Source organism: Squalius cephalus (assembly GCF_949319135.1).
Source record: "Squalius cephalus genome assembly, chromosome: 7".
Lineage (NCBI taxonomy): Eukaryota > Metazoa > Chordata > Actinopteri > Cypriniformes > Leuciscidae > Squalius > Squalius cephalus.
The window spans coordinates 38629784-38656866 of NC_137128.1; the positions used below are offsets into that span (position 1 = coordinate 38629784).

Here is a 27083-nt window from a genome sequence, read left to right on the forward strand (position 1 = left end):
TTTAGCTGTGAAGTGATATTTACCCATTTCTCTATCTCCACGGAAACCATCTACAAGCCTGTCTGTGACAGATCTGTCCCCTAAATCACTTACCACAGTCTGCGAGAAGAGAGAAGGAGAGACACATTTACCTGTCTGTCGCTCTTTTTGCCTTTGGATTGGACGCACAAACACGTGCCAAGAGATGGAAACTCTGATGGAGGGAAAGTCTAAGCTTTTCTACCTAGCTGCGGAAGACCTTTTTTTATCTCTGCTTTGTTCATTTGGCAATTGGTACAACAAGTCTGGTCGAGCTGAGCTTCACAGACGTTCCTCGAATTTTTCCAACTCCTCTGAAAGCCCAGCGGAGATGTTTGCGCATGAGTGGCATGGATTCATCCCTCCCATCCACATGAAAGTGCTTGAGATGTGCCCCATTTTGGCCTTCCTGGCCATTCTGCTGACCACTCCGGTTCTTCTAATACGTATCCTGTCCCGCGTTGACCTGCGGCAGCAGACGCGCTTCCTCCTCCTGGCCAATCTTCTTTTCAGCGACCTACTCTTTGTTTGCATGAATATTCTGAGTGCCTGCATCAACTTATCTGGTGTGTTGATGACAGAGTGGCCGTGTGCCGTGCTGCTCTTCCTATCCACGGTATTATACAGTTCTGGCGTACTAAGTATTACAGCAATGGTGCTGGACACCTGCTTTGCTGTGTTATCACCCCTTCGCTACCTGGCAGTGTGGCCCGTGTCGCGAACCTACGGAGCAGTTGCTGCCATCTGGGCCCTCTCAGTCTTTTTCCCTGCGGCAGCTATTGGCATGTTTTTGTGGTACCATAGTACGGCCCCCTGCGCCCTCCACATCTGCTCCCTGCCTTTGCTGATGGTTTTGACTGTAAGCCACTTTCGCCCACTCCATGTCTCCATGTTGCTGACAGTCACTAGTATCATTTTCATCCTCATCCTGGTGTTGTCTGGTTACCTCATCCTCTACTTTTACACACGTAATTCGGGTGTGTGGAAGGGCCAAGCCTCGTCCCGTGCTAAAGGAACATTTATGATCCATTATCTCCACCTGTTCCTGGCTTTCTGTCCCCTGCTGGTTTTGATGATCGAGCTGATGCTTTGCTACAAAAGTGAGGCTCTGGACCTCAGAGCAAGCCTGTGGATGTCCCTGGTGGTGTGTAACGTCTTACTCATCCTGCCCAAAGCCTTAGCTCCGTACCTGTACGGGCTTCGCTATAGAGAACTGTGCGGCGTGCTGTTCCAGTTCTTTCGGCTGAATAGGCCAAGAGCTATTACACCTGTGCTATAAAGATGCTTATTTGAACCTGTGAAAAAGACCTTTGAAAGGGTGTTGCTGAGCTTTTAATCAAATCAGTTAAAACCTTACATTTGATAGCTCTAATGATGCTCAACTGTGGTTTTGTTCACAAGAGGAAAGTAAAAGCCTGAGAATAATATGTGTGAATATTCAAAAAGTTGTAGTTTATTTTGGTGTTATTTTGTAGGCCTAATTACTTAAGATATTTACACAATGTATTTTGTTACTAAAACTTTTTATTTCTAGACTATCAATAAAAAAAAACTACTAAGTCATTTCCGAGACTTCATATGCTTTGTTCAGATCTTGCACATATACATCAGATTTGGCCTAATCGCCTGTCGTATAAACCCCATCATAAATTACTTACAAGAAGTGTAAGAGGCTTTTAAAATCGCTCATTTTATTTCATTTTTGATAACAGCTGTGGCTGAATCCAAGTTGCTATATTTTTTGCATTGACTTTTGTAATAGTTCGACTGAAAGGCTGTGTACAATTGGTACATTTTATAAGGGCGACTAACCGAGCACCTGTAGCTTATGTTAAAATGGTTATTATACGTCTGGGTTATTTGAAAGCTTACTGAAAATGAATAAATAACACTTACCAGAGAAGTTTAAGTGCTAAAACATTGTTCTCTCTCTTTCTTGTGTTCGTCTGATAAAAAAAAATAACTGCTGCTGCAAAATTCGATTCATATATTAAGGTTCTAATGGAAATTAATCCAAGAATACATATTAATCCCTATTATTGTGATAAGTATAATACATTTTTTGTAATATAATGTTTGTGCTGTGGGACAGCGTTATCCAATCTATGTCAGAAAATAATGCGCGCGAAACACCACCACAATGAATAAAACAACCACAAGATGGCGGTGTTGATACAGTTTTTGTTTTTAAAAGATTATTTTTTTCTTGTAGTTATGCTGGTGAGTTTTTGTCTAATAAAATAATTACACTAAATAAAATGTTTGGGTTTTTTAAACTAATATTACTATAATTATTTGCATACATCGCAATTTATATAATTCACATAATATTCCTATTATTATTTGCATTTTATCTAAATTTATATCAGGTAGATCAAGTTTCTAGTCACGCGTGACGGTTTTTTCCGTTTCCCGATCTGCCCAGAGAACTACCTGTTTTGTTAGTTTTTAATCAAGTCGGCTTTTTACAGTTACAGAAAGGAACGAACGCAATATCAACACCAGCCTTTTAATAAACTGTTCAAAAACACATGTAAAATATACAAGGGAGACATGACTTTTTCTTATCTAAATAATTTGTTCGTGTAGTACAAAATAACATGTATAATAACGTCAAACAACACTATGGGCTTTGCTACTCTTGAAAAGGCTGTTATATTTTGACGTGACAACAACATGACACAAACTGTCTTCGTTCATAATCAGGTTTTTGTTTGCAAACAACGGCCAGCCACATGGAAATTCTCCCGCACGGAATTCTGGGATATGATGTTCTTTCGCTGGTTTGAATTCACTGGTGATATGCCACCAGAACTACATTTCCCTACAAACACCCTGCAGAGCAGCTGACACAACAGAAGCCTAGAAGCTGTGTGTACTTTCTTTGTGCCAGAACACGCAGAGAGCCACTATGAGACGGACGTTAACAAAGAAATCTTCACAGTGACAGCACAAGTGCTCACGCTTATGGAGCTATTTTTCAACATTTGTTAGATAGCATTTACTTTTAAGGACCTCTACTCTTTGCTATTGTTTTTGATGTTTTCCAGAAAGTTGTTCTCCTGGGGTTAAGGTGAGAAGAAAAAAATGCTGAAAACTTTTCTATTGAATGCTTTTCTGAACAGCTTGAATGATTGAGAGATCATGTCAGTATAATGCGATATGATGAATGCGTTAACACTGTGCTTTTAAAGATGAATATATTCGGTGTCATGGTAAGGTTGTTTATGGCGAGTTAACAATCAATGATTTATTCAGGATTATACATATAATCTGTAGTATTATATATGTAGGCTATATATGCTACTTATTTCTGCTCTGCAGGCTGTAAATGTATTCAGAATCTGCATGATAATGTTTAGCCTGCTGGAAAGCCCTTGTAGACTATCTTGGACCAGCAAACATTTATACCAGGATGGTTATTTGGAACATGATATCTGGTCGACTAGCTTGCACCCTGTCTTTGTAGCCTTTTATAGAGTAGAATCACACATAATTGATCTCATTTCAGTGAGGTCATCATTTCAGTCCACATGGGTCATGTTTTGCTGTAGGGGAAATATTGAGCAACCGGCCATGTTCTTTTATTTCTACTTCCACAACAAAACAAACCTGAGTGACTTTAAAAAAAGATTGCGCAAACTCACTCCCTGTCACACACACACGCACGCGCAATCGCTCACTTTATCTCTCAGCACAAAGAATCAGTGTTTCTTTTATATCAGTGCTATATTGCCTTGAGGAATATATTTGTTTTGTTTTTTGTTTTTACTGCTCACGACTTGACGAATTTCAGTGTGCGCTAGTAACATTCACAGTAATGTACTCAATAGTTTGCTTTACACATTTGTATTTTTTAAATGTTGCTGGTGGTCATGACCCTTGTGACAGATTGTAACACTTATAATAACACTTAAGTTAACAATTTACTTTAATAATAATGCTGAATTAATAATTAATTGCTTGGTTTGGCAACACAAATTTAAAATATAGGCCCGGTTTCACAGACAAGGCTTAGAAGATAAGCCAAGATCAAGGCCTTAGTTCAGTTAGGACATTTAAGTAGCTTTTATAAACATTCCTTAGAATAAAACATTACTGGTATGCATCTTGAGACAAAACAATGGCACCGACATATTTTAAGATATGTCAGTGCAATTTGCTTTCAGTTAAAACAGCTCAATGTATTTTAGTGTAGGACTAGGCTTAAGTCTTGTCTGTGATACAGGGGGTTATGGCTATATTAACAAATAATGATAGATTTTCAAAATAATTGTTACTTCTCTTGAACATGAACTTGAGCCTCTGCATCAGGGTCAAAAAGTCACCTTGAAAGTGTGAGTCTGAAATTAATAATGCAAGAGGTCAATAATATATGGCTGCAGGATTTTCCTTCTCAGTAAGTGATGATAAACACATTCTAACCAGGTCTTTGAATTTACTTGAAAATTACAGACTGTAGGCTAATGTTGTAGCAGGGGTACTTATCTGACCTCTACCATTTTGTCTATTTAGCCTAAATGGAGAAAAATCGATTATAACTCCAGTAAACTATGGAGTGCCGCAGGGATCTGTGTTAGGCCCTCTGTTATTCTCAATATATATGCTGCCACTTGGAAATATTATAAGGAAACATGGAATTAGTTTCCATTGTTATGCTGATGACACTCAAATCTATATTTCATCACGGCCAGATGAAAACGCTAAATTATCCAAATTGACAGAGTGTGTTAAAGATATAAAAGATTGGATGACGCGCAATTTTCTTTTATTAAATCCAGACAAGACAGAGGTACTAATCATCGGTTCAAAAAACCGCCCACAAAACCTCTCACACTACAACTTTAACATAGTAGGATGTCCTGTTACTTTATCCTCTACAGTAAAAGACCTGGGTGTTATACTAGACTGCAACCTGTCTTTTGAAAATCATATTTCATATGTTACAAGAACAGCCTTTTTCCACCTTAGAAACATTGCTAAGCTACGTAACATGCTTTCAGTTTCTGACGCAGAAAAGTTAGTTCATGCATTCATGACATCGGGACTAGATTACTGTAATGCTTTATTAGCTGGTTGTCCTGCATCCTCTATAAACAAGCTACAGTTAGTCCAAAATGCAGCTGCTAGAGTTCTTACTAGATCAAGAAAATATGATCATATAACACCGATTTTATCATCACTACATTGGTTACCTATAAAGTCCCGTATTAACTACAAGGTATTGCTACTGACTTATAAAGCCCTAAACGGCTTAGCTCCAGTCTATTTAACGGATCTTCTATCGCCCTATAATCCATCGCGCTCTTTAAGATCACTAAATTCGAGGCTTTTGGTCATACCTAGGATATCTAAATCCACCAAAGGAGGGAGAGCATTTTCACATTTAGCTCCAAAACTCTGGAATAGTCTTCCAGATACTGTTCGTTGCTCAGACTCGCTTTAAAACTAGATTAAAGACGCATCTCTTCAGCCAGGCATTCATATAATACTTTTAATCTTACAGTTAAATCTGACCTCTAGTTCATAGACGCCAGAGGAGAATTTTTCTCCATTAAGTCACCTGATGGAGTTTTTTCGGTTCCTTGCCACTGTTGCCTTTGGCTTGCTCAGTTGGGGATATTTGGGGATATTTAATTAATTAATCAATCAACAATACTATTGATCAGCATTACCAAACGTGGACGTTTTCCACTAGAAACAAACATTGATGTATTATTTAAATTTAATACTGTGAAGCTGCTTTGATACAATCTGTATTGTGAAAAGCGCTATATAAATAAACTTGACTTGACTTGACTTGACCATTCTCAAGAAGGTGGACCTCAGTAGGACTGAATACCACTTATAGTGTTTGTTGATTGTAACTGCTGTTCCTCTACAGGTGTTGATGGTCGCTGGTCGTTCTCCTGCAGGCATTGATAGTGATTGTTAGTTGGTGAAGGGCTCCTGTCAGATACAATCATGGTGCTCATTTTGGGTCGCCGTCTGAATCATGAGAACTCTGTTGGCGTGCCTGAATCGCCAGCAATCAAGCGTAAAATCTTTGAGATGGAGTCTAAGAGCCTGAGCGAAGTGTTCAACTTCTCTTCCGGTTCCTCTCACTCTGAAAGCGTCCTCCAGGTTTTCAACGAGTTCCGCGACAGCCGCCTCTTCACGGACGTGATCATCAGCGTCCAGGGCCGCCAGTTCCCCTGTCACCGTGCCGTGCTGTCGGCCTGTAGCAGCTACTTCCGTGCCATGTTCTGCAACGACCACAAGGAGAGCCACGAGATGCTGGTGGAGATCAACGGCATCCAGGCGGACGCTATGGACACGTTCCTGCAGTACGTTTACACCGGACATGCCTGTATCACCACACAGAACGTCCAGTTCCTCTTCGAGACCTCCAGCCTCTTCCAGATCGCCACTCTGCGGGATGCTTGCGCAAAATTCCTGGAGGAGCAGCTGGACCCCTGCAACTGCCTCGGCATCCAGCGCTTCGCAGATGCCCACTCTCTCAAACAGCTGGCCAGTCGTTGCCGTGCTTTCGCCTTGCTGAATTTTCCAGAGGTGGCTCAGCATGAGGAGTTTCTAGACCTCCACAAGGATGAGCTGGAGGAATACTTGGCAAGCGACGAACTGTCCGTTGGCAGGGAGGAGGTGGTGTTTGAGGCGGTGATGCACTGGGTCTACCACGGCGTGGAGTATCGCAGGCCCATGCTGAAAGATCTGCTGCAACATGTCCGACTGCCTCTGCTGCACCCCAACTATTTTGTACAGACGGTGAGTGGCACATTCAAATTAATTTGGACAGGTGGAGAAGCTCTTTTTTTTTTTAGTTAAACAAATCCAGAAATGCTCTGCTTAGATGTTTATAGAGTGCTACAGTGTTGATGTATTTTTTATAGGCCAACCTGGAAGCTAGCATCACTCTGGTTCACTCGACAAAAACCCAATAGGATTTTTTATGTCCCAGGCCACCTCTGTTGTCCAATTGTGACACTTTTTTTATTTTTTTTTGAAACTGCTAAAAAAGTCACAAGGGGGTATTACTAATGTATTTTAAGTTACAGAATAAAAGATGAAAATATCTTGAACTTGTTAACCACCTTATTTCAGGCATTTAACCAAAAACCAATTCAAAAAATCCATTGACTTCAGGACGATGGTACCATAAGTGCTAAAATTATGTGGCCTACAAAAATATGTCATTGGGTATAGTATATGGTCCTAAAATTATGAAACTAGATAAAGCGAGGACTTGAGATATGGCTATTTGCTGAGATTTGCATCAATGATATTCAAACACACTTGACCCTGCTAATCAAGATCCTTGGGTTCGCTTGAAAACCGTCGGCAGGTGTGTTGAACTTGTCAAGTCAAGCATTTTCTTTATTGTCATAATATAACAAGATTATTTAAACAAGATAGCTGGACTCTACTGGAAGGCAGATATGAGGGAACAGGTTTGAGGTCAAGCAATAAGATTGTGATAATTTCTCTGCTGCAGGTGGAAGGTGATAAACTGATCCAGAATGCTCCAGAATGTTACCAACTGCTGCATGAAGCACGTCGCTACCATGTACTTGGCAATGAGATGATGTCACCACGTACAAGACCCCGCAGGTACGATGTAGTTTCCGATCAAAAATTGATCAATGAGATGTCAGATCACATTGTCAGCATTGCTCATGAAATAGTTTTTTCTTCATGTGAAGGACTAAAGTAACGTGTTTTACAGAGAAAATGAAACCACTGAAAAATCATGAAAAACCACTTCTACATATGCAACAATGAACTCAATGACATTATCAAATAAAAATGCACTCATGTTGACTCCTTAGAGTTTACTCTTTACTGGAAAATGCACTACATCTGAAAAAACTGAAGGGACATGTTTCTGTTTGAAATATGAAGTTATTATAAACTTGGACTGTTTTGTAATTCATTTTCTTTATCAGTATTGCTAATTCTTTTAGAATTTGAGCAAACCCCTTAAACCCAAAGTATTCATCAGTTTTATGCGCTTTTTACCTTTAACCTAGACTTTGAAACAATGGCCTGGGTCAGTGTTGCCATTTATCAGTAAAAAGAAAACTTGACAAATCCCATTGACTTGCATTGCAGGAGGGATGTCATATCTAGGAACCACACTACAACCACTCAAAACACACTATGTCTGTAGTCTGTTATTTCGGAGGCAGTATTTATTTAGGGAATTATCTGTTTAGAGGAAGTATCTGTATTTTTAGATTACTGTCTTTGTAGCAGTCAGATGCGGGGAGCCGTAATCTGTTCTTGAAGGCAGTATCTTAATATGGAGTTTCTGTATTTAGATTCAATATCCTAATATGGGGTCTGTATCTGTATTTAGAAGCCGTATCTGTGTTCTGGATGTGTTTGGAGTTAGTTTCTTGCATTGGGTGCTGAAAATGTATGAGCTTGTTTTCAGACATTCCACTCTGCCATAAAACCTCTGTGTCAAAATGATTTAGTGATTTTAAAATGCACATATTCAGCCCAGAGAAACCACAAATGCAAAACATTCACTGTACAGGACTTAAGTTATTGTCTGCACTAAACGCACATAAAAGAGCTGTGCAGGCACTCAATGTTAACATTGTCGCATAGTGTATTTCAGATGGCTGTTTGTGTGTTTGGTTGGGGGTTTTGGCTTTTTCAGGTCAGAATTCTCAAACGCAACATTGAATGTTATTTTAAAAGAAAAACACACATGAAAGTGTCTTGGAAGAGTATTCTTTTTCCAATGAATCATTACAGAAGCTCATTGTACCTTAGCAGGAATGAAGATTAACCACATCCTAATGCTGTAATCTCTTTATTTTTCCACTTCAAAGCTTGCGCTTATCTAAAGATATTGTTTCTCCCTATCTACAGGTCTACTGGTTTCTCTGAGGTCATTGTGGTGGTTGGCGGCTGTGAGCGAGTGGGTGGGTTCAATCTGCCATATACAGAATGTTACGACCCCGTGACGGGAGAGTGGACATCTCTTGCTAAACACCCCGAGTACACTAAGTCTGAGTATGCAGTATGCGCCCTCCGCAACGACATTCTTGTGTCAGGTGAGACCCTCATATTCCTGCCTCACAAATGATAAATTGAAAAATATTGTTTTCTATTTTCGGGTAGCCCTATCCACAGTAAATCCTCATTGGCTCAAAACCCTCGTCGTAGCTGTATATGAAACACCCTATATGTTCTAAATGGTTGTGATTTTGTCACATCAGGCTTCATTTTAGGGCATGGTGATATTTGCTATACTTTTAGTACTGTGTGTCCTGTACTGTGTCCTGGTCACAGTGACTGATCAGCAAGAGGCTAGTTCTGCGGAACCCGAACACACACACACACACTCTTTCTCTTTTTGAGCTGTGTTGTTGGCACAGGCATGTGGAACTTCCTATAAAAGTAGATTTACCCAGATTTACATGTTAGAGAGGAGTCTTGATGTCTGTTTGGAAAATAAATGACATCTAATGAAAAATTTATATGAATGCTGTCAAGAATATTTAGGACTCAAATGATTTGTTTTGATTAATTTTACCATAAAAAAAAAACAAAAAAACATTTGAAGTGTCCAAATTCTGACAAGACTATCACCGTGTGATGTGTGGGGAAAAAGTGGGCTGTAAACTTTAAGTAGTCAGACATGATGTCCACTTGACGGGTTAAAAACTGAAAAAAGAAAAATCAGTTTTGAGGACAGGACCCAAGCCATAAATGGGGATTAGAATATCATAGATACTTGGGAATGGGCTCTTAAAGGAATATTCACCCAAAAATGAAAATGATCCCATAATTTACTCACACTCAAGCCATCCTACAGCAGGTGTATAAGACTTTCTTCTTTCATCCGAACACAATCAGAGCTGTTCCCAGCTTTGTAATGGCATTGAATAGAGCCCGAGTTTTTTTAAAGCTCCAAAAAGCGCATCCATCTATCATAGAAGTAATCAATTAGACTCCAGGGGGTTAATAAATGCCTTCTGAAGTGATCCGTTTTTGTAAAAAAAACATCCATGTTTAAAACCTTATAAAGTATAATCACTGGTTTCTGGCAACGGCCGTACGTGCGGCTCTCAAGAGAGTCGAGTTCCGGCAGAATCGTGACCTCTGATCCGAGGTATGATGTAGCTCCTCTTCTCCAACAAATCCTCCAAAACATTTTTCTTTAAAATTTCTTGTTTTAGACTAATTTGTGATCGGTGTTTTGTTTGGCTCTATCCTCTGCGATAGAGGATTTCGCATCAATTCTCACGTATGCTTATGCTACGCCTACTTTAATCCACTCAGAATACCTTAATACCTCCATAGCAACACCCTGGCAACCATCCTGACTGGCACCATCCTGGCATGATCAAGCCCCACTCACATTCCCAGAGAATAAGCTTTTAAGGTATCATGCCAGTAAGCAACCATTCAGAACACCGTAGCAACTCCCTAACATCCGCATAGTAACATGTTTAATACCACTTTAGTAACTCTTCAACCATACCTTTCACCTTTCAACCATACACAGCATCCTGGCATTGTGGCAGTGCCTTGTGCATTAGCAAGCATCACTCTCATTTTCTTCAAACAATGTAACCCTCTACTTTTGAAATACATTGTTCAGTTGAGCTTCATTTGAACAAATTCTGTTATGGATGGGTTGGGCAAATTAGTCCTGGGCTTTCTGTGGTGAGTTAAGGGCTTTTAGCAAATGCCTTGTTTGTGAGGACATTTCTAGAACAGCTGTTTATGATTTGATGAAAATCGGAAACAACAGCTGCCTCTGTGACCAGCTAGTGTGTCAAGGGCTGTTCTCACTGGCAAACTCTAGCTATTGGCTGAGAACTTGGGACATTTTAAACTCTAACTGGCACAGGCAAGCGGCTTCTTAAGGGAGTATATGTGCCAAAAGTTTCAGAATAGTTCCAGGAATGATCTGCAGTGTTTGGCTGTAGATTTTGGTGAAGTTATTGCATTACGTCATCCAGTGCCCAAAAGGTTATGTCTATGTATACAGGTCATGCACTCGAGGAGTTTCTATAACTGTGACGTTTTTATACATTTCAACTTGATCTAAACTCTTTTAGGTCATGTGTGTGTTTTTGTTTTCTCAAGCTAGATGTAATAACCAGGAACTCTGAATTGTATAATTCTTATTATTCTCCTTCTAGAGCCATTATTTAGTGCTTTAAAAACATGAAGTAGTAAGGAGCGTTACTGATTTCCATGAATAGAGCTGTGTTTTTGAGCTCATGTCCTTACGTGTCAGGATTGCCTCTCTCTCTCTCTCTCTCTCTCTCTCTCTCTCTCTCTCTCTCTCTCTCTCTCTCTCTCTCTCTCTCTCTCTCTCTCTCTCTCTCTCTCTCTCTCTCTCTCTCTCTCTCTCTCTCTCTCTCTCTCTCTCTCTCTCTCTCTCTCTCTCTCTCTCTCTACTTATACACGCTACTTATTGCTGTTCTCGTGTGCACGTGCAGTTGGCCGGCCTCCAGCATTAGGTTCAGAGGCCCCTTACTAAATCTGTCCCTCTCCTCTGTCAGAAGTCATATCCTACAGGCTTAGTGGTTCAGCTGTCTTTCTTAAACATTACTGTTGCAGAACCGGTAAGAATTTGCAGTTTATACGTTTTTGCTTTCGGTTTATTGCATACAAATAAAATCAAAGTGTGTACAAGTAAATAAACTTGAAATACACTAAAGTACCCTGCAAACTTTAGACAAGTTTGAATGGTATTAACGTATTAAATTACTTGCCAAATAATCTGTCATGGGAGCCCTTTATTTGCATTTCTTCAGAAGAGCCTGAAAATAAAAATTGCCGTCATTCTCACCCTCATCTTATGTTACTTTCTTCTACAAAACTACTTTGGACCCCATAGACTTTCATTTTATGGACAAAAATATATGATATCTTTTTTTTGAAATACCATCTTTTGTGTTTCACAGAAGAAAGAAAATCATACAGGTTTGCAATGGCATAATAATGAGTAAATAAAGATATGCTTTCTCGCTGTTAAAGAAACCATAAATCATTCTGTCCAAACATAACCAAGACGCTTTCAGTTTTACAGCTTGACGTTTTGAATGATCTGGTGCTTCCTGTTCACGGTTGTCCATTTTAGGAGGCTAATGAAGAGGGCCGTCACTAAACATAAATCATATTGAGTGGTTCAGGTATGACTTCAGTGTAAAAGTAGACTTCAGGGCTACTTTTACACTGCTGGCATGTGTGTGTTTTTTTTTTTTTTTTTTTTTTTTTTTTTTTTTTGTAGTCTGCGGGTTGTAGTGAACCAAGCCCATCCTCAAACCACAGGAACATGATTTTTACCACACAGATTCACTGAACACGATTGGGCTAGTCTAGTGGACATGGTTTTGGCCATAATCAGGCAGGTTTTTGAATAGTAAGTGGGCTGGTTTTGTTTTGAGAACCTGGCAACCCTGGTCTAGGGAACCATACTTATTGACTATATTGTGTATGTCAAGATCCAATACTGGTTCTGACTTGGCGTTTGCAATGATTTTGCAAGAAATGTTATGAATGCTGAAAATAATAGTTTTTTTGTAATGTATTAAAATTGGCAACCAATTTAGCACTTATCCAAGCCCTAAATGTGCTTAAAATGTTCAGGATTACCCTAAATAGATTTGAAGCTCCATCCCTTCAGCATGTCTAGCAATGTATCTGCTAATGAGTAGCTTTACTGTTCACCTGCAGGTTTTGCATCCTGCTTTAAGCAATCTCTGTGACAACATGTGAAGTGTCGGCAGGAGACTGACTCCGTCTTAAATGCTGGTTTGTCTGGTCTTCAGTCTGAGTGAATGTCACAAAGGCCTGATGTTTTTTTGTCAGGGGATATTCATGACAGAAGAGCAAACTAAAAGGACTGGAGCCAGTTTTTTATTATGTTTACTCAGTATTAGAGGAAAAGGCAAACATCCTCTTTAATTAGACAGAGATTTGGACTCTGCCTTTGTTTACCAGACAGTTGCTCAGCTAGTCCGCTAATGGAGTTTACGAGCACTGTAGTTCTTACTGTGGTGCTCGAACTTCCTCAAAACCCCCTGCTTTTTCCTTCTTTGAGCTTCCCCTTTCTCCTTTTTTTCTGCTGCTTGTTTTTAGTATGTTTACTCTTAAATGCATGTGTGTTCAATTATATGAGCTAAAAAGGCAAAGTCTTTGATGACAGTGTTTCCTGCACCCACAAATAGTTGAATGAAGGTGTTGCCAAGATGCCCAGCTAGTGCACCAACTTACCTTGAAGGGACTCTGAGAGGGAGGAAGGGCATCATGTGCTATTTGAGAACTTCTGACACCTACGTTATCTAAGTCTATGAACAGAATTAAAGTGGAACGGCCTGCTGCCAGGTGTTTAGCGTGTGTGTGGGAGAGAAGGACTGTTAGAGCTTGCCTCAGACCTGCTGTTTGGATGATAACCAGCCATTTGGGTCAGATGTGAAGTGGCACAGAATAGAACAGCCCTCAGCAGGTTTAGATAAACATATATGACAACAAGAAAGGACGTTAAGATCAGAGAGAGCATTTCTGTTTAACAGGAACACAGGTGAAGCACTGTGGTTTGTGTAATTACAGACGTTGTGTTGTCTCAAACTGAGAATTAATAACATGTTTGTGGGTTTGCAAAGTTGACATTTTTGACCACAAAAAAAAAGCTGCTAGTGGTTGATAACTAAACAGTGGCCCCAGAAAAGTATTTGGACACTTAAAGGAATAGTTCACCCCAAAATTAAAGTATTCTCATCATTACTCACTCATGCCATGTATCTTAATGTATATGACTTCCTTTCTTCAGATAAACGCAAATGAAAATTTTTAGGAAAATATTCCATCTCTGTGAGTCCATATAATGGCATTGAATGGGTGCTGCTTTTTTGACACTTGGAAAAACCCACATTATAGCATTGTGAAGCTTACAAGAGAAATTGTGGTCCCGTGTGCTTCCGTGTTACTTCTCATGCGAGCTTCACAACTCGCTTACATCAAAACGTCCCTCTCATGAACGCTTGTATGACAGTAGACCGGAAGCAATGCTTTATAATTTAAAAAAGTAAAAAAGAGAAATACTTATTTTCTTACACACACCCCTATCGTTTTCCGTCAGAAGGCATTGATTCTTCCACTGGGGTCCTATGGATTGCCATCACAATCGTTGTTTGTGGGTTTTTTTGTGCTCTGCATTTCACCCATCCAAGTGGGCACACACAGCAGTGAGTTTTAAACACACACACACACACACACACACACACACACACACACACACACACACACACACACACACACACACACACACGGAGCAGTGGGCAGGCATTTTTACTGCGGCACCTGGGGAGTGATTGGGGGTAAGGTGCCTTGCTCAAGTGCATCTCAGTTGTGGGTAATGAGAGTGGAAGAGAGCACTGTTCATTCACTCCCCCCACCTTCATTTCCTGCTGGTACTGAGACTCGAACCCCTGATCTTCAGGTTACAAGTCAGACTCTCTAACCATCAGGCCACAACTGCCTGAGGATGCAGTTTTCGATATAAATTCGTCCCCAAAATAAGGTTAAGTTGGTGTAGCAACACACACAGAACCTGCTCTTGCTGCTTGTTAATGTTTTGGTTATTATTTACAGGTGGACGCATCAACAGCAGTTACGTGTGGATGTATAACTCCCAGCTCAATGTCTGGATCAGAGTGGCCTCTCTTAATAAGGGGCGCTGGAGACACAAGATGACCGTCCTACTGGGGAAGGTGAGAGAGAGAGAGTGTGGTGTGCATATGTGCACCTGTGTGTTGCACTGGTTAAGCATCTAATGTACTAAAATATTTGTGATCTAAATGTTGTTGTTCAAATACATGTTTACTTTTGAGAAAATAAATTTTAGCTCCCATAATGCTTTAGTTACAGCATTTTTTTTTTTTTTAGACATCCCCACCCTTCCTTTTTCCTTATCACAATTAGCCCTGTAATGCTCAATTACTCTGAATTCTTCTTCTGTTTCTCCCCAATCTTCAAATATTTCAGCTTGATACACTTAACGTTTGCTCCACTTTCGACTCAAAAACAATTTCAGCCTTTGATGTGCCATTTAATTAAAATTAACACATGACAATCTTGCAAATAAACAACTAATCAGGAACAAAATTGCATAAGATATAAAATAATAATAATAATAATAATAATATCCCATTGTCAAATTAGTATTTTTATTTTACAACATTTAGTGTGGTTTATGCTCAAAACGAGACAAACAATTGGTAACACTTTACTTAAACACTGTACATGTAATTACACTGTACATGTAATTACATTATAATGCATTATATTGTTTCATAAATAATTTTAACCAAAGTTAAAATGCATTATAATATTAACAGATTCCTTGTTATATAATGCATTATACTTTCTAAAGGTATATATATATATTATAACTGGGAACAATTATTCTTGAGACCATACAATTCATTATAGGGTGCATTGCAAGGCATAATGCATTAAAATACTTATCTAATGTATTATATATATATATATATATTAAGTATATATATATATATGGCTTTAAGTAAAGTGTTACCAAACTATTTGACTGTTTTTGCAGGATGAAACTTTATATTATAATCAGTGCAGAAAATGTAAAAAGTGTACAAATATCCCGGCTTTCAGTGCGTGTTTAGGACTGATGTTACAATCAGATGTTTACAATCAGATTGTGCTGTTCTTATTTGACCTGTTGCCATTTGATTGATAATTTTGTAGAAAAGAGCTTTCCCGGTACTGTATGTTTTGTTTGTCTTATGTAGAATCGTGATCCTCTTCCTTTTTTTTTAATTACTCATGAAAAGTGTTTTGGTCTTTTGATACTGTATTAAATTTGTATTTTATTTTGGGTGTTTGTAAATGTTTGAGACATATGCGTTTCATTACAAATGCGGGGGGTATAACATTCTGCCTGCTTGGATGTAATAGATTTCTTCTGTTCGTACACGCAGAGAGGCATGAACATAATGATCTCCTGAGAATCTTTTTTTCCTTGGAAAACAGTTGTAATTCTCTCTCTTCCTCTGTGTGTGTTTATCTGTCCGCCCAGTGCCCATCCTTCTCTTTGGTTGTTCACAGCACGTTTGCATGATTTTCAGGATGTTTATAATTGCTTTAAAATGGAAACTCATTTGAAATTCTCCTTTAAAAAAAAGTAGTTCTCCCAAAAATAGAAATTGTTAACATTTAAGTCCCCGGTATACTCACGGCAAAGTTCCTTTAAAAAGCAATTATTTTAGTGAAGCACAAGAAAAGCATCTGATCATAGCAACATCGATATGTTTGCACGAGCTCTGCAATTCGGCTCCTAGTGAAGTCACATTTATTTATATAGCACTTTATTCAATAGATTGCTTAAAATCTAGCAGCTTTACTGTATTTAAACATGAAAAACAGTGTTAGTGTCTTGTTTCATCAGAAGTACAACTTCATTTTCTACTACAAAGCAGCTCTCCAGTGTGTTCATGTTTTTACTCAAGGACGTCTAACCTCAACGGACTGAACAGGATAAATGAACTGGAGAAGATTTCGACATGAAAGAAGGTGGAGCCTCTGCGCACACCTATCTATTACGTAATCGCCACGGAGCAGTGGTAATACAAAGGTGTTTACCAGCTGTAGCAAACTTTTCCGGATAGTTAGCTTTGGCAAGCTGTTTCGAACTCCCAAAACGAACTTCATTTGGGCCTGATTTTGTTCGAAATGACGTCACATCAGTTCGTTCTTCGATTCCGCTTGAAGTATATCGGAGCTTTTACTCACCCTCATGTTGTTCCAAACCCGTATGACTTTTTTTTTTTCAGGGGACCCCATTTTTTTATGGGGTCTACTAGAATACATCAATTATTTTTCAAAAACACATTATTTTTCTTATTTACATTGTTGCAGCACCTGTTTTCACCCTCTGTCTGAACAATCATTTTTAAACGCTGAACGCTTCTGAAAAGCGTAGTCTGACTGGTCAGTCTGGCCCATGTCATAACTGTATGAGGAACAACCAAGAAGTTTTTTGATTGTTGGTGACGTAGCAGGCTCACTGTGACACCATTGACGCATTGTGGGTCCCTGTCCCCTCTGGGCCGGTATAAACTCTACACCACTGTCTTTGTGCTCCACGAAAAAAGTCAGTCATACATGTTTGGAATGACATGAGAGTTAGGCAGTTGTGACAGAATTTATTTTCCGGTGAACTATCCCTTACATCAGGGTTCACCAATCTCGGCCCTGGAGGGCCGCTGTCGTGCAGAGTTTAGCTCCAACCCCAATTAAACACACCTGAACCAGCTAATCAAGGTCTCACTAGGCATACTAGAAACTTTCAAACAGGTGTGTTGGAGCTGGTTGGAGCTAAACTCTGCAGGACAGCGGCCCTCCAGGACCGAGATTGGTGAACCCTGCCTTACATGTTTAATTAATTCCATCTTCCATTAGATTTTTTTTTTTCCTTTAGGTTTTCTTTTAAATGGATAGCTCACCCAAAAATGAAAATTCTGTCATCATTTACTCCCCCTCACATTGTTCCAAACTTGTATGGATTTCTTTCTTCTACTGGACACTGCTGAAAAGAAGATATTTTGAATAATGTCAGTAACCATACAGTTGATGGGCCCCATTGACTTCCATTGTATGGAGAAAAAAAAAAAATACTATGAATTCTTTTTCCCCCATACTATGGAAGTCAATGGGGCCCATCAACTGTTTAGTTACCCATATTCCTCAAAATATCTTCTTTTGTGTTCAGCAGAAGAAAGAAATTCATACAGGTTTGGAACATTTTGGGGTGAACTATCTCAAGCATGAAATGAGTTGGCCATGAAATGCTTGAGATAGTTCACCCCAAAATGTTCCAAACCTGTATGAATTGTGTGTGTGTGTGTACGTTGTTTTTGCCCACATTTGTATTGCAGATGCATTGTTTTCGTGTATGCAGGTGGTGACACTGTAAAGACTCTCTCTAATTTCAGAAGAACCTCTTTATTGTTTTGCTGAAATATGAGCACCTGCACATACAGGATAACAACTACAATTCAAAGAATGAGTTGGCAATCTAACTTGATTTCATTCCATCTACATTTATCCATCCATTATTCTCTTATCTTGTTTGTGCCTTCCTGAATAAAATGACTTGTTATGAGAGTGGGATTGAAATTCTTATCTTATTTATTCATTTATTATTTGTTTTTGCCAAGAAAAATTGGTATGAATATCGTTTCAGTCACGGAGGACAGGGTGTGACAGAGTTTAAATCATTAGAGAGTGTGAATGAGATAACTTTACCCTTCTAGTTCAGAGGTCATCTGTCTGTATGTGCACATGAACTTAGGCCTTAGGCAACTGCAATTTGTTGAACAGGTTTCCTGTTTAACAGCTTTAATGTAGGTCAGTGTCATTATGTAGTTATCGTGGCTCTTCCACATTTCTTCTGCGGTGTCAGTTTGAGGATAAGGAGGTTTGTGGAGAGGATATGAAGAGTGTTTGTTTGTTTTTGAGTAGCTACAGAGACCATTTTTATATTATCCTTGAACATCAGCCATGAGCTAGCGAAAAGATAGTGTTGATTTATTTTAGATCTCTGTGATGGATTACATAACAAATAAAAAATTGAATACACACACACACACACACACACACACACCCACCCACACACATGCCCATATATAGGTCTATCTATATATCTCATATCTGTGTATGTATCCTGCAGGTGTATGCAGTTGGAGGTTATGATGGGCAGTGTTGTCTTAGTAACGTGGAGGTGTACGACTCCTTCTCCAACCGCTGGACTGAGGTGGCCCCTATGAAAGAAGCCGTCTACTCTCCGGCGGTCACTAGCTGTGCGGGAAAACTCTTCGTCATCGGAGGACAACCTGATGAAAACAGCTGCTCCAATAAGGTGACTGAGAAACGGCACTAAACAAACACAATAAAACATTAGGCAGAGTTGATCTAAAAAAAACTAAAATCTTTGGTCTTTGTTCTTCAGCTTAAGCACTGATAATGCATTTGATGCCCAGTGACTTTTAAGTGGTGGCAGACCCTTCCAATGAGTGCTCTTGACTAGGTGCATTAAAGGAAAAAAAAAAGAAAGAAAGTATTGATTTAATTTGTTTATGAAAAACTGACATAGATGGTGCCTTTTATCAAATAAAAACTGCTTTTTTGCCTTGCCCTCCTTTCCTCAAACCTGTCATCTGTTACCTGGAATAAACCACACGCTCATTCCAACTTGAAAAGATTAGTCACATCTAAATGATACTGTCATGTTTTTTTCCTCCTTGACACAATGCCTTTATGAAGCAAATGGACCATAACCAGAGCAAGAGAGTTTAACCAACCTGTAACGCACGCCTTGTTTACACCTGGTATTAAGATGCGTTTAGACGATCGGATCACAAGTAGACGAAGGAGACACATGCCCATTTGAGATCTTTCGATCTAATGGATGAAATATGCTCCCTCAATTTAAATATGAATGCGCCCAGAGACGACGGAAAAACATACGGAGAGCATCAAGTTTAGTTTCTGTTCTGGCAGTCGCAAGACCACGTCGAACACTGTGAGTGTGTGTGTTAGAAATCTGGAAAAGTGAGAGAACATTGTGCTTGGTACGTTTTTCCTCTTCAAATCAAACTTGGGTCTCCAGCCAACAAAGTTTAAATCCTGTCTGGCTAGCGCGCTTCCCATAATGTTTATTCATTAGGTCAGTAGGCGGAGAGTAGGAGGTCTTTTGTGGCTATAGGCCACATGCTATGAAAGCAGTCCGGTCAAATACGTTTTCGATTACCTCTGGAAGAGGTTGAATATATTTCAAAATGTAATTTATTCCTGACAAAGAATTTTCAGTGTCATTACGCCAGTCTTCAGAGTCACATGATCCTTCAGAAATCATTCTAATATGATGATTTAATGCTCAAGAAATGATCAATGTATAATATTAATATTAATATTATCAATGATGAAAACAGTTGCTTAGTATTTTTGTGGAAAACGTTTCAGGATTCTTTGAATATAAGGTTCAAAATAACAGCATTTAGTTGGTATAGAAATCTTTTGTTGCATTATAAATGTTTTTACTGTAACTTTTGATAACTCTTGCTGAACAAGAGCATTCATTTATTTAAACAAAAAGTGATAACCCCAGACTTTTGGGTATGAGAAGGGTCCTGCTAAACTCACCTTTATTTTGTGCCTCATGCAACCCCTCGAATGTGGGCATCTTTTTGAACAGAAGGGCTGCTAATGGCAGGGCAGATGGGGAGTGAATGTGTGTGTTTGTGCAGGTGGTCTGTAACAGAGTGAACAGGTGGACCTCCGTCGTGAGCTTATTGTCCTCAGACACTGGTGCCATCTCAGATAACATCTCACATAGGTTTCTCTCATTGATTTTTCCAGTGCTCAGATTACTGCATTTTTTACTTGCCATCTGGAACAGAAAGAGAAGGAGCTGATATAGTTTAATACAAAGCTCTCTTCCACAAAATGCTGAATGTTCCTCCATGTAATTGCTTCGTCTGTCACCCGAGAGTTTCCAAATGGTGTCTGCTCGACAATACATCTTTACTCTCTGTCAGAGTGCGTGTCTTCGGTGACATCCATATTGTCAAGTTTTTTTTTAAACTATACATCAGCTAGCACAGAGAAAGATTGCTTGTACTGAAGAGTGCATATATTAGATTTAGTTGGTTCTGTTTCCTCACACTCAGGGCCTGTTCTCTGGTTTCAGCTCAATATATTTGCATTATGCTGATGCAATGCTGATGCAATGAGGAAATTATGAATATGGTAGTTGATCACTGTGATAACACCTGCATATTCATGTAAAAAAAAATTTTGTACTTTTTTGTGAGTTTAATTTCTACACACAGGAACAAGAATATATAAAAATGCATGTGTGTTTATGTATGGATATGCCATATGTTTTGGATTTAGAATTGCAGTTTAAACTAGAATGTACATTTCCTGAAGAAAATGTGAGTGGGTGCTTGCAGTGGTAAAACTCGCCACTCGGTTGCTAGGGTAAGGTTAGCCAATTTTTAACAAGATGCTAACACAATTAGCATCATGCTAGCATGATAAGCATGTGACTAGCATGATTAGCATGTTGCTAGCATGATTAGCATGTAGCTAGCATGATGGTATCATCATTAGCGTGTTGTTAGCATGATGCTAGTATAATTAGCATGTAGCTTGCATCATGCTAGCATGTTTTTAGCAAGAAGCTAGTATAAGTAGCATGTAGCTACTACTATCATGATAGCATGATTAGCATGTAGCTAGCTAGCATCATGTTAGCATTATTAACATTTTGCTAGCATCATGCTAGCATGGTTTACCATAGTTTACTATGATTTACCATAGTTTACCATGATGTACCATAGTTTACCATGATTTACCACAATTCTAACATGATTTACTATAGTATACCATGATTTACTATGATTCTAGCATGATTTACCATAGTTTACCATGATTTATCACGTTGTAGTATGATTTACCATAATTCTAACATGATTTACCATAGTTTACCGTGATCTAGTCAAAAGGTCTGTGACAAACGATGCAGGAGGAGTTAAGCGCCAAACTTTTGTCCAGAAGAAGAAAAATAATAATGAGCAATAACAATAGTGAGTGCTTTGCCTTTGGCAAGCACCCACTAATAATAAGTATGAGTGATAACAAAAAATGGGTGTCTTGCCTTTGGCAAGCACCTGCTAATGATAAGTATGAGCAATAACAAATAGTGAGTGCCTTGCCTTTGGCAAGCGCCCACTAATAATAAGTATGAGCAGGGGTTAAAGTGGGCCGTAACGGTCCGGAACTGTGTTAAATAGATTCATTAATATCAATGATGGTAGGGTATTGATGGTTGGCAAACACGCTTCCCGACTTTGTTTTCAGTCACTGTTCTCCTGTCTGATTTGAGTAGATCTATGCCGGTTCACGCCTGCAGATAAAGTCCTTCCTCCCCTCCCCGCTGAACGCCAGCGATTACTAATGTGTGAAATGCACTCACGGTGGTTGAGCGCGGTAAAGTTAGTTTTAGGTTCGATATTCGTCGGACATTTGTTTGCCATTCCCACTGTTCTATAGGGTCTATAGTCTTACAAAGATATCAATAGCAGGATTAGTTTTCACATTATGTAACCATTGTATATCGACATTAAATATTCATTCAAAATCACCTACGTGCGTTATAGCTGCATATTTATACCTAAGAAAGCTTTCCACAGCGCATGATGCCTAAGGGAACGTCTGCCAATTCCACCAACTGCGGTAAACGTAGCCTATAATTTGTATTATTTTAAATTACTTTTAACATTTAAAAACAGACGTTTTCAAATTCCAAAGCTTGTAGAAGGTTCCTATTGGCAATGCTGACTTAGGCTACAGCTTTCCTGGTAGCCTTGAGGCAAATAACTTGTCTAAGAAAATGATTCATAAAAACATAAATATCAGTTGAGTTTACTTTCTTCACTGACACAGACGAAAGACAAATAACAAATTTACTAAAACTAATGTTAAAATGATAACGTCACAAAAGATTACTATTGTATATAAATAATATTATAATAACACTATTAAATGAAGTAGTTTATGTAGTTTAGAATTTGAATCCTTTTATAACACAAGCTTTCTCTGTTCTTTCTACACAAATCTGTGTTTCAGGTCCAGTGTTATGACCCAGAGACAGACACCTGGCAGTTGAGGGCGTGTATTCCCTTCACCAAACCCAATATTTCAGCCGTTTCTCTCAATAACGTCATCTACGTGTGCGGGGGCCTCACCAAGTCCATCTACTGCTACGATCCTTCACAGGACCACTGGATGCATGTGGGCCACTCCTTCAGCAGACAGGTACCTGAAGCACAGCTGCTAATAAACCAAAAAGTCAAACGTTCCTGTCATTTTGTCCCCTATACTGATTTTATTATTGTATGTCTGTGTGCGTTTAGGAGAGTTGCGGGATATCAATTTGTAACGGAAAGATCTACATCCTGGGTGGACGGGGAGAAAATGGGGACGCATCTGACAACATTGTGTGCTATGACCCGGCCTCTGGCATCATCACATGCACGGCTGCTATGCCTCGTCCCATCTCTTACCATGGCTGTGTTACCATACACCGTTTCAGTGAGAAACAACGCAAAGCCTGATAGCACCCACTAACGCACATGCAAACTCCCAAACATGGACTCGTCTGTACATACATAACCAGATGTGCTCTTTTAAACAATGTGCATACTTCAGGACTGTTTAACTGTTACAGTTGATCTCATCGTCATGTCAAAGCTGATTAGATTGTTATCTGTGCGGCAGAGTTTCCTGCAGTCGTTTCTCTGGAAGACGGATGTAATGCATAACCTTCCTCATAGCTGAAATACATTTAGATATTGTAAACTAAAGCTATTGCAAATATTTCTGTTAATGGACACCTTCTCACATTTCCAACGTTCTCAGAAGTGGAAGTCATCAAGTGGTGAAGGGGAGATGACAGAAAATATAATTTATGTATTCCTGTTTACTCCAATAACAAAATAAAAAATCTGTGATGGCATTTCCACGACTTTCCAAAAGAGGGAAAGAATATAGAGAGACTGATTACAGCTGGCAGAAAAGAGAAAGATGTCAAATTTGCCATCTATTTCTTAGCCGTTGTATTATAAACACCCTCGCAAAAGTGTTGATTTGTTCGTTTGTAATTTACTGCCAATGAAAAAAAAAAAGGAAATATGAAAAACTTTACTAGATTTGTGATGTTGATCACTGTGGAAACATGTCGTCAAAGTGTCCATTGAAATAAATCTGAAATAAAATAAAATGTAAATATTAGTTGAAACTAAAACTAAAATAATAAAACAATTAAACCTGATTAGCAAAATAAAAAAAATTAAAAAATAAAAAATGACAAAAGCTCATAATGAAACGACTAAACAAACTAAAATTAACATTAAAAAAATTGAACAAAATAAAAGCCAAATATTGATAAAAACTAAAATAACACAGATTTAGAGAATGTCAAATCTGAATGTCAAATCTTTCTTTTTTATTTTTAAATGTACATTTGTTTATGCCTTAAACCTTTTTATCTCTGTTATTATTACTGTTGTTTTGTATCATTACTCCTAAATTTTGACGATAGATTTCTTGACATGAAGTAGTCTGCAGACCGAAACTGTTTTTTAGGTTCAGTCTCGAGTTGATTTTAATGTGCTATTTACTCTTTCTACATCATATTAAACTTCTGAGCTTATTCAATAAACGTAAGCACTTAAATAATACATCAGACATGCTGTATGAGGGTTTCACAAGGAGGTTTTTGTGTTGTAAGCACTTGAAAACCTAAGGCTCCGGCTCGGAGCAGGAGCTCAGTGATGGACAGCTCTGATTTAGGTCAATGAAATGTCACGTCTGGTTCTTTTAGGTTCTTGATGAACCGTACAGCTGTGAATTATTGTATTTTTTTCCTTCTGTGTATCATATCTGTATTTAAGCATCTCATCATCTTTGTGACAACCAGGACGTGCCTTTCTGATCTTTTTTTATTTTTAAGCAGAGCCCCAATCATGCACTTGTATGTACTAGTGTTAGTAATATATCTCAGTGTAAATACATTTTGCTCTTTTGTTATGTTTTTAATGTTATCTGTGGTGTTATTTTATGTTGTGTTTGGTGAAGATTGCTCATAGCCGTAGATTACATCTTTCCTTTAAAATTGGACTGCCGGAGAATTCTTGCGTGTTAGCGTGAATGTGCAGGTTCAAATAAGACTAACTTGGAACTGTTTTTATGTTTTTGATAGATAGTTACAGTTTCTAGTGCTTATCATACTGGAAACAGACATTTACTTATGTTAGATTAGATTCCGTTGTATCGGTTTCGTTTTCTGCAATACATCTGAACGAGTCAGGCAGGATGCTGGCAGCTAGTTTACACAAAGCACTGCATCGCCATCTCTGCCTGCAATGATAAAAGATATAAGTGTGTCTGTATATATGTATTTATATATTTTCATATACATATGTGATTTATTGATTTTTTTTTTTTTTTTTTTTTATTCAATCACTTTAATTATTACTATCTGTACTGTTATAAGGTTTTTGTATATGTTATTTTGCCATTTGTGTGTACTGTTACACTTTTTATTTTTAATAAATATAATAAACCAGCTTTATATTGTGTTTGTGTTTGAATTAGATGTGGTGTTTTTGTCACTGTTTTAGGAATATACATATGGCATCTGATTCTTGACTGGACTGGTCATTCAAGTTCTGAGTTGGTTTTCAGCCAGCTTATTCATATCTAGTTCAGTCATGAAACTTGAGAGTGCGCAAGCTTGACACAACCTTTAAATGCAATCTGCAAGCAATCGAATGATTACTGCATGGCACGAGCTGATTGGCCTCTGCTTATCCTGCAGCCAATGAGATTGCTTGCTCAACATTTAAATAGTCTGGTTTATGGTTTGTTGTAAGCTAGTTCCTCTGAAACCCTCCACCTGCCTAGATCTGCTACAGGATTTATGTATGTCTATTCATGCGGCAGCAGCAGATCTTACATGCTCACAGCAGGGAGTCTGTGTATCTATTAGCAGTAGCGTAACAGATCTAGTCCACCAAGACCAAATATATTAAAGGGTTCATTCACACAAAAATGAAAATTCTATCTGTAATTACTCACCCTCATTATTGTTCCAACCCCATAAGACTTTCGTTCATCTTCGGAACACAAATTAACATATTTTTGATGAAATCTGAGAGCTGGCTCACTCCTTCATAGGCTGCTAGGTAATTGATATAATCTGCCAGGCCAGAAAAGTTAGTGAAGACATCGTTAAAATAGTCCAAGTGACTACAGTGGCTCAACCTTAAGTTTATCAAACGACGAGAATACTTTTTGTGCGCAAAAAAACCCCAAAATAACGACCTAACCCTTTATTCAATTATTAATTTTCTTCTGTGTGGGCCTCTGAGTGAGTTCACGTAGTGTAACAGCGCAGCGCTTCTGGGTTGTACGTCAGAACGTAGGCTCACTATTGGCCAGCATCACACGTATCACACACATGACCAGCGTCGAGCCTACTTTCTGACGTAGAACCCAGAAGCGCTCGCTCACTACGTCAACAGCTTAGGAGAATGACATGGAAGAGAAGAGATGGTTGAATAAAGTCGTTATTTTTGGGGTTTTTTGCGGACAAAAAGTATTCTCGTCGCTTGATCAACTTAAGGTTGAGCCACTGTAGTCACTTGGACTATTTTAACGATGTCTTTACTAACTTTTCTGGGATGGCAGATATCAATTACCTTGTAGCCTATGAAGGAGTGATCCAGCTCTTAAGATTTCATCAAAAATATCTTAATTTGTGTTCCGAAGATGAACGAAAGTCTTACGGGGTTGGAACAACATGAGGGTGAATAATACTGACAGAATTTAACTTTTTGGGTGAACTAACCCTTTAACCTTGCCATATTCAATAACATGCTAAAACTATTCCAAGAGTTGTCATGGTTGAAATAAGTTTATCCTGGTATTCCTGTTCTAATAGAAACTCAAAATGACGTTAAGCCTAAAATACCTAAAATACCATCACGTCATTTATCTGGAATAGTTGTAACTGAGCCAAAGCATTAAAAAACACTGGACATTTACCAAATATAATTATAATAGACCTTAAATGGTGAAACTACACCATATTTGCAGTAGGTTATAATTTTCTATTCATAATTATATCTTAAGCATGGAGAATGTTTGTAGTGCTTTGTGTTTGTATAACTCATTCATCCTTGTGGCTTGAGGAAACATACATTCATGTTTGTGCAATCTGTAAGATTCTATGGAACTTCCTCAGTATTTCCAAGTCATGCACATTCTTCATACTCTAGTCAAAGCAAGTCAGGTTCAAGGATATAATTGTAAACTAAAACTAAAAATACTAAAAACATTTGTTAATTGAAAAAAAGCTGAAAAATAAAACATAAATATTAAATTATGATATTAATATTATCAAAATATAAATATGATTAAATAATAAAACCTAA

At 38.5% G+C, this 27083-nt stretch overlaps 2 protein-coding genes across 2 annotated transcripts; both read left to right on the top strand.

Annotated features, from left to right (window-relative positions):
* Positions 1 to 184: 184 nt before the first annotated feature.
* Positions 185 to 1297, top strand: LOC307161839 (putative G-protein coupled receptor 148; the record flags this gene model as incomplete). The annotated part of the gene is made up of 1 exon (XM_079876776.1): positions 185 to 1297. The coding sequence occupies one exon, from the start codon at positions 185 to 187 to the stop codon at positions 1295 to 1297; it is 1113 nt and encodes a 370-aa protein (XP_079732902.1).
* A 1560-nt stretch (positions 1298 to 2857) lies between these two features.
* On the top strand, positions 2858 to 25218 carry klhl24a (kelch-like family member 24a). The gene is made up of 8 exons (XM_079875230.1): positions 2858 to 3091; positions 5903 to 6783; positions 7511 to 7626; positions 8899 to 9083; positions 14644 to 14762; positions 18752 to 18940; positions 22714 to 22902; positions 23001 to 25218. The coding sequence occupies exons 2-8, from the start codon at positions 5983 to 5985 to the stop codon at positions 23199 to 23201; spliced, it is 1800 nt and encodes a 599-aa protein (XP_079731356.1). The 5' UTR covers positions 2858 to 3091; positions 5903 to 5982; the 3' UTR covers positions 23202 to 25218.
* The last annotated feature ends 1865 nt before the right edge of the window (positions 25219 to 27083 follow it).

Coding starts and splice junctions, on each gene's coding strand:
- klhl24a (XM_079875230.1), top strand. CDS start 5,983: ATGGTGCTCATTTTGGGTCGCCGTCTGAATCATGAGAACTCTGTTGGC. Junction 7,627..8,898: donor CCACGTACAAGACCCCGCAG/GTACGATGTAGT, acceptor CCCTATCTACAG/GTCTACTGGTTTCTCTGAGG. Junction 22,903..23,000: donor GCCACTCCTTCAGCAGACAG/GTACCTGAAGCA, acceptor GTGTGCGTTTAG/GAGAGTTGCGGGATATCAAT.